Here is an 8,657-nt window from a genome sequence, read left to right as displayed (position 1 = left end):
ATATACATGAGTTTGAAACTTTCCCCCCCACCCCCAGGAGATACACCCATCTGTTGAACGTGTAACATTCGGACTATTTCCTTCACCGTCTCCGCCTGTCTCCTGCTGCGAACAGTTACAAACTTGGTCAATAACCATCCTGGAAGGACGTGAGGTCCCCGGCTACGGGAGTAGGTCAGAGATCTAAAAAGGCAGAAAGATTTTCGGGCTGGAGCTGGGGCAGGGTATGACCTAGTACCTGGCAGCGCCGCCGATTGGCGGAGAAGAAGGTTGTGCCTTCAGGGAGGGCGCTGATTGGCTGCGTAGGAGGAGTCATGACGTCCTAAGAAGTTAAGCAAACACCTCCTCCTCACCGCCTGCATCCCAATTTCGGCTGGGAATTTGGAGCCTCCCCTCCCCGGGCCCGGGAGCTCAAAGGCGGCGGGGACCGGACGAGGTGAGGGCGGGTGGGGTGCCGGGAGGAGCTGAGCTGATGGGCAGTGGGCTCAGCCTGTGAGATGAGTTTGGAGACCGCTAGCGGGGCTCTGCCTATCCGCCGGGAGGTGCGGGCGAGTGTTCTGCCTACTCCTCCCTGCGGCGCTGGGGACCCGGGAGCTCCGCGGACGCCGGCCGTTGCCGGGACAAGAGTGGGAAAGAGCGTGAAGAGCGTTCGGGCCTCCTCTCCAGGCCTCCCTCCGAGCGTTTCCCTGCGGACGAGGGGTGGGAAGTCGGGGGCAGTGGGCGCAGCCCCGGAATTGCTGTATAGGCAGGAGAAGGGATGACAATGTGGATTTCATTTTTGGCTAGGGCTGAGGTGGGGGGCGGTTGCTGAGGAGTAAAGTATTGAAGTTGTAGAACAAAGCCTCTGTTAATTCTCGGACTGTGTGCTTATTTAGATAGGCGGCTGCGGCGGGTGGCTGACGGATGGCGGCGGGCACTGCCCTTCCGGCCCAGCACGCTCGCACCCCCAAGCTTTCTTTCGGCGCAGTTACTGGTTGACATTTTCAGCCCCTGGCCTGCTTAAACAAATTCGGATCACAAACTTATTCCCACTGGCCATGTGTACCTGACCTTTCTCTGGGATGCGGGCCATCCCCCTCCATCCTCTGCTGCTGCTGCTGCTAAGTCGCTTCAGTCGTGTCCGACTCTGTGCGACCCCATAGACGGCAGCCCACCAGGCTCCCCCATCCCTGGGGTTCTCCAGGCAAGAACACTGGAGTGGGTTGCCATTGCCTTCTCCAGTACAGGAAAGTGAAAAGTGAAAAGTGAAAGTGAAGTCGCTCAGTCGCGTCCGACTCTGTGCGACCCCATGGACTGCAGCCCACCAGGCTCTTCCATCCTCTGACAGACAGGAAAAGTGCGAAAGTTGAATGTTTGGATATCAGCGTCTCCTGAATTTCTGAGACCCCGCAGGCGCTGTGCGGGCCAGTTGGAGAGTTCGCCCGCGGAGGGGGCGCGGTTAGAAGCAGTTAAATACCCTGTTTAACTCAATGGGGCTAAATGCCCTGGGCACTTCTGGAAGCGATATGCTTTCCAGGTACTGATTTAAGGAGAGTGGAAGTGGCTTGTGGCGTGGGGAGAGGGAGAGAGTGTGTTTAGTAACTCGAACGAAGACGAGCATTTTTTGATGTTGTGGGTCGTCAGTTATTCGGCTGTGAAAATGTAATTGGTTACTGCGACCTAGCTGTGCACAGGAGTGAACTCTCATTGACTTTGACATATGGCTTTCATAAACTCTATATTGAAAAAACAACAACAACAAAAAAAAACCAACCATGACACTTGGTGTGAACTGCTTCTATATATGTGTGTGTGTTGTGAACTCCTCTCACTCCCTCTCCCCCTTTTTTGCTATAAAGAGGAGTGAACTTATGGGCCATAGGACGTTCTAGCTGTGTAACCTGGTGGCCCTTCTGCAAAATGAGCTAGGAGGACAAAGGTTTAAGTCAATGTCCCCAAGTGACTTTCCCACTCTCCAGAAAATCCTATTTGTTATCAGCCTTGCTTGTTTTTGGTGACAGCATCATCAGAACTCTGATTTATTTGTAATTGAAAATGTATACCATAAGTAACCAGTCCTCTAAGCATTAGCAGGATTTTGGAAATGATCTTTGGTGGGTAACCAATCCCATTTAACACAAAATTTTCATTTTTTCCAAATATTCTTTACAAACAGTGACAAGTTTCTGTGGTGAGGCCACAAAAAATTCTATGGAATTTATGGAATCACAGAAATGCTGTATATCTGGAATGGAAAGTAACCAACAATGTTATTACCATATTCACAGAATTAAGATACAGTCGATTATAAGATGTATCCTCCTTTCAAGGATGCTAAAATGTGAAAAAAAATGTAATTTAAATGTGATGAAATATAGTACTAAAATGATAACTTATTATCTTGAACCCTCATGCCTGAAAGGTGAAGGTAAAGAGAAGGCTTACTGGGCTTTTTAATTTTTTTTTTCTAAAAATGTAAGAAGAGGGAGGGATGAACATGGAGTCATTATGAAGGCCTCCCCACAGTGTGACCCAGAGGAAGGGAAAGTGATGTTCCACTGTCAGTGGTAATGGATGGCTGTGTTTACCTTTGAGGAGAGGGCAGCCTTGCAGCCTTTTGCTTAGCATTTACTGAGTGTTTATGACATGTAAGGCAGTGCTCAGCACTTTATGACTATTAGTGCAAGTAAACTTCTCAATTTTGCAGGTGAAGTACAGACAGATTAAGTTACTCACCAAGGTCTTTGAGTAAGTGGGAAGCTGAGGAACCCAGGCCATTTATGGAGGAGAGTAGTCAGAATTTTTTGTGAGGTATCCCCCTCCTATTTGTGGCTCCTGGTCACTGCCGTTAATGCAGGTAACTTAGGTGAATATCCTGTCTTTCTCCACAGTGCTTTTGGTATTTTGTTTCCCTGTTTATGTACTTTGGCTGTATCTTCATGAGTCAGAGTGCCTATTTATGTTCTAAAATTTGAATGCCTTTGTAATCCACAGTGTCCAATCACTACTATACTTAATGTTGTTGTTGTTCAGCTGCTAAGTCGTGTCCGACTCTTTGCGACCCCATGGACTGTCCTTTACTGTCTCTGGGAGTTTGCTCAAATTCATGTCCACTGAATCAGTGATGCCATCTAACCATCTCATCCTTTATATACTATACTTAATAGAATCAGCATATTAAAGCTGAAAAGGATGTTAGCATTATATTCCAGCTTGAATTATGAAACTGAAGTCAAGGAAGGAGTCCCATATCTAGTTATATGTCTCAGCAACCAGATCTGGATTTTAATACCATTTTTATTTGTATTTCATAATATTCATTGATCTATGAGATCTTGACAAGAGATTAGATCTTTTTTGAGCCTTGTTGGGCCAGTGGTAAATATGAATCCCTGTTCTTATTCATGAGTTTATTTTGTTTGCTTCACTGGTCTTTATGGCATTCATTTAAATCTGCTCATTTATTTATTCATTCTTTCACCAAATATTTAAGTTCTCCTGTAGAGAAGTTACTGGAAATATAGAGATGAGGAAAACAATTCATTTCTTCAAAGAATTTATAGAGTTTAACAAAGGGACAAATTAAGCAAATAAACATTGTGGATAAGACTCCAATTCAGAACTAACTTTGCATTCCATCTCAGTGAAGCTACATTTGTAGGCTGGAGACCGGGAGACTGGTGGGTGGTATTATCTTTGGATGACTTTGAGTAGCTAATGGGCTTCCCTGGTGGCTCAGACGGTAGTTGATGGACTTGAGAACACTTGATAAATTAGATCAGGTTAATTAACCTCCAAGTCTACTTGTTTTTACTTCTAGTTAACTATTTTGTAACCAGACTTCCCTGGTGGCTCAGATGGTAAAAGCGTCTGCCTACAATGTGGGAGACCCGGGTTCAATCCCTGGATCAGGAAGATCCCCCTGGAGAAGGAAATAGCAACCCACTCCAGTACTCCTGCCTGGAAAATCCCATGGATGAATGGAGGAGCCTGCAGGCTATATTCCATGGGGTCCCAAAGGTTCCTACAGACTGAGAGACTTCACTTTCACTTTCACTTTGTAACTATTTTTACATTAAAAGAATATAGCTATGCAACAGGAAATAGAAGTATGCAGGACAGTGTTGTTCAAGCCTCATGTTCATGCCTGGTTCAAGCCCTGTTCTAACAAGCCTTGGGGTTGGGAGGTACTTGGAGGAGTTTTAGGCTATCACTAGGTGTTCTGTTAACTTGGAACTCTTATGAACCTTTCAGGATCATTATGGTCTGGATGCCAAATATGTAGTGTGGGCGAAGACTCATGGTCATGCAGTTGCTTGCCTTTATTGTATCAGGGCTTCCTGGAAAACTACGGCTTTTATTTTTTATTTTTTTAATTAAAAAAATATATTTATATATTTGGCTGTGCCGGGTCTTAGTTGCAGCACACGGGATCTACCATCTTCTTTGCGGCATGTGGGATCTTTAGTTGTGGCATGTGGGGTCTAGTTCCCTGACCAGGGGTTAGACCTGGGTCCCCTGCCGTAGGAGCTTGGAGTCTTAGTCAATGAACCACCAGGGAAGTCCAATCGTGGCTTTTTAAATACACTTGCATGTTTTGAATAAACTGGAAGTGAGAGTATAAATCATTTGCATTTCTCACCCTTTATTTATTTTAGTCAACTGAAGGCTACTCTATCCTTAGTCACTCTAAATTTAACCAAAATGTATGCCTGATTATATGCAAACAACTTGACATTGAGAAACCTCCCCCTGTGATTTGGTGGTTTTAGTGTGAGTCACTGGATTGTATTCTAGTAGAATTATTTCAAAGATCTAAAATATATGGACAAAGAGCACATTTCTGATTGGGGGCTAGAGACAGATGATATGGCCTTAAATTTTCTTTATTAGAATGTGTAATCCTTTTTACATATCCCAGTGAAAGCAACAGAAATTAGAAGGGGCCAAGCCTAACTCTGTTTTGTATTTTATTATTGAGTCACTCAGTCGTGTCCAACTCTTTGTGACCCCATGGACTGCAGCACGCCAGGCTTCCCTGTCCTTCACTATCTCCCAGAGTTTGCTCAAACTCATGTCCATAAAGTCAGTGATGCCATCCAACCATCTCATCCTCTGTTGACCCCTTTTCCTCCTGCCTTCAATCTTTCCCAGCATCAGGGTCTTTTCTAATGAGTCATAATACCCTCAGTTCAGTTTAGTTGCTCAATGATGTCCAACTCTGTGCATGTTCTATCTTGGAGCAATTCAGAAAGTCTCACTGTTACATATTTCTTGATGACCTGAGAATGAAATGAATGGTGGTCCCAGAAAGTTCTATACTTGAGAGCACGGTTCAAGGCTCAAGCCGTTACTGATATAATCAGACTCTCTATAATCGTCTCCTTACTAACCATCCAGAAATTTAAAATTTACCTTGGCTGAGGCTTAGGATGGATTTTTGGTCACATGTAGGAAAGGGGTTGATGGAGGCACCCCATGCTGTGGGAGAACTGGTCATATAGCCAATACCATATGGATCTGTTTCTTTCTGAATTGAGCTGGCAAGAGTAACATGTGTCAGATATAAGAGGTGTGGATTTGCAGGCTTTGGCAAAGAAGAATCCCTAGCATTAACTGTTAACCTAGGGATTCTTCTCTGGCTTAAAAGCAACCACCGCTAGTCAGATTTCACTTCAGTTGCTTCATCTGTAAAATGATGAGAATAATAGTATCTGCTTAATTAGATTGCCACAAGGAGGAAATGAAATACTGTCTATAAAGTGCTCAGCATATTGCTTGACATATAATGTTAAATCAGTGGTAACTATTGTTCTAGTTCTTTAAAAACAAAGTGTTGAGAATTGGGATTCCCTACAAAAAGTGAAAGTGAAAGTAGTTTCCTAAATAAAACAGAGAAGGTCAGCCTCTGTTACTTTCGTTTCCTCTTCCCCAGGAAAGTCTGCCTCTGCAAACACATATGTGTATATTACGTGAGTATATATGTCTGTGTCTCTACTCCCACACCATACCCCTGACTCCAAACAAAGGAGGTATGGAGGAAGAGGAAAAGGCAGAAGAGTGTTTCTGAGAAAGGGGAAGCTGTGGTTTTAAATCAAACCTGGGCTGAGGAGAGAGACTGAATTACTTGGATAGGTTTCTGAATCTTTATGCCAAGAACTGCTACTAAGTATAGAAGGTTAGGATCACTTGGTCACCCATGGTATGTGAGATATAACCGCTGCTGGGAAGATGAGACTGTGGGCTTGTCAGTATGTTGAGAAAAATCACTTGTCTTTGGAACTGATTTCATTCGTAAACATATGGTTGCAAGTTCTATGAAATATTGCAGATTTTCCTTTGGCTTGAGGGAGAATAAGTGTTACGGGCTTGGAGTTAACATAGTCTGTTTAAAAACAAAGCTATATATATATAAATCAAAGCCTTAGATAGAGTATGTAACAGTCTTACTGAAATGTTGATCATCTGTATTTGGCCTGAGTAAAAGTTAGCCTGAACTCCTCATGATCAGACTGTTTACTTGCTGTGTGCTGTGTTTTCTCTCCCTGCCCTTCTTCTAAATCCTTCTTAGCTGGACTCCTTGCTGTTTGCTTTATTCTTTCACTCTGTGTTGTGAGTTATCCTACACATTTTCTATCTAGGGTGATAAGTAGTTCGCCTCTAGGAAATGTACTTGTATGTTCCATTGTTTGGACAAAGCTTCCCTTTCTTTAAGGTGGGTCTGATTTAGAGATTGCAGTCTGATGTAACAGAAATGTGTTCCATAAGAATTTTGCTATATGCTAGGGAATTTCTAGAAGATGTAAGATCATTTAGTATCTATATTTTGATGCCAACCTTAAACATAGAAAAGCAAGGCTTAGCATCCAAATGATCTGAAATAACCTCTGACTACTAAGTTTATGTTCCCATTTGAAAACTGTTTAGTATTTATGCTTTAAATATTTTTGTACAGTTTACTCTCTGCTGACACATAGTAAGCCTCTAGTAAATATTTCTTAATTGAACAAATGAATAGAGTTATATAATCTGGGACAGCAGTCTGAGAACTGATTAAGACAGGTCTGGGTTTAATGTAATAGCAGGGAGGGGTGGTAGGGTAGAGGACAGATTGGAAAGAAGAAAAGCAACAACAGGGTCAGCGAAGTGAGGCTGAGGGGTGTCGGGTGGGGCCGGGGTTTAGGGGTATGCTTTCCAGCTTCTAACACCTATGGTGAAAACATGTTTGTCTTGTTTTCCAATCTGCCAGGACCAATGCTTTTATAAAATTCAATACCAATGAATTACTAGAAAAAATGATCCTGTCATATAAAGATTTCTAAGTGCCTACTTTCTATTTCTGTACACATCTCATCCTGGACCAGTAAAAAGCAGTTCAGTGACCGACAACAGGCTGTAAAACACACTGAGTAGAACTAGGTTAGGAAATGATCAGAGATTAAACTGGAAAGAGGTTGGAGCTGGATTGTCAAGGATCTTGAACATTATGAAAAGATTCTAAATTTTTCATCATTAAAATTGGTATAAATGATCTTCCTGTATTTGTAGATTAACTTGCTTAAAACCTTTGTGCTGAATATATGGTTTAATAAAGCATATATTTTAAAAACATGATTTTGACACAGCGAATATTGATTAGTGTCCTGTCAGTGCTTGGAACTTTTTGTTTTTTAATTTTGGATTTACCTTTGTTTATGAAAGTTCAGTTTTGGTTGGGTAAAGGAACACTGTAATGTTATCCAGGTTTTCCCTCTCCCTTCTCCACCTTGAATCTGTTACCACCTGGGTTGGTTAGATTTTACAACAGATTTCTCAGGAGACCAGAACTGACCTGTGAGCCCTCCTGCCTTTCATTGTCCTGCTCTTATAATGTCTTTACAGTCACCAGGTTTCAAGATGCTGCGAGTGTCCAGAACCAAACTGGGCAGGCTGAGCCCCAGCCTCTCCACAGGGCTTCACCACAAGGCAGTGATGGCCTTGAGGCGGGAGGATGTGAATGCCTGGGAAAGGCGGGCTCCTCTGGCTCCCCGGCACGTCAAAGGGATCACCAACCTGGGATACAAGGTCTTAATACAGCCTTCCAATCGGCGAGCCATTCACGATAAGGTAATATTTCCAATTTGTAAAGATATGTGAAAGTGAAATGACTCTACGTATGAAAATTACAGAGCATCTGAGTGGACCTAAAATGTTAGCTGTGCTGTGCTTAGTCACTCAGTTGTGTCCAACTCTGCGACCCATCAGGCTCCTCTGTCCCTGGGGATTCTCCAGGCAAGAATACTGGAGGGGGTAGCCTTTCCCTTCTCCAGGGGATCTTCCCAACGCAGGGGTCAAACCCAGGTCTCCCGTATTGCAGGTGGATTCTTTACCATCTGAGCCACTAGGGAAGCTCAAAACATTTACTAGTGTCACTTAAGGACAACACAACAGTATTTTTACTTCGGTTGTAGTGAGATCGTATAGTTAGGAGACTTCTAGTTAGAATACTTTCTTGAGCCCAGAGTTTAGCCAGTAAGTATTGTTTGCACTCATTCCATGCTTTCTCCAGTTTAGGGATGACACCCTTCCCATCATTCTTTCATGTGAGGCCCTGGTTCTAGGACTGGGAAGACCAACGTCTCCGGGAAATGCTTTACTATGTAGAGTTTGTTCATGAGTCCTAACCTTGCCGGTCACCT

The 8,657-nt window shown here is 43.4% G+C and overlaps 1 protein-coding gene across 2 annotated transcripts in view; it reads left to right on the top strand.

Annotated features, from left to right (window-relative positions):
- The first annotated feature begins 341 nt into the window (after window positions 1-341).
- AASS (aminoadipate-semialdehyde synthase) overlaps window positions 342-8,657 on the top strand; it is a 79,179-nt gene continuing 70,863 nt past the window's right edge. Inside the window, exons 1-2 of one of the 2 annotated variants that reach the window (XM_040259522.1) lie at window positions 342-436; window positions 7,861-8,085. In XM_040259522.1, the coding sequence (XP_040115456.1) occupies window positions 7,876-8,085 (210 nt within the window). In that variant the 5' untranslated portion in view covers window positions 342-436; window positions 7,861-7,875. Of the gene's footprint in view, window positions 437-5,160; window positions 8,086-8,657 lie in introns of those variants that run through there. The other variant, XM_040259521.1, reaches the window with a different exon arrangement.

This window comes from Oryx dammah, unplaced genomic scaffold (genome assembly GCF_014754425.2).
Source record: "Oryx dammah isolate SB20612 unplaced genomic scaffold, SCBI_Odam_1.1 HiC_scaffold_18, whole genome shotgun sequence".
NCBI classification, from domain to species: Eukaryota; Metazoa; Chordata; class Mammalia; order Artiodactyla; family Bovidae; genus Oryx; species Oryx dammah.
Note: the sequence above shows the minus strand (reverse complement) of the source record. Positions and strands in the feature narration are given on the sequence as shown.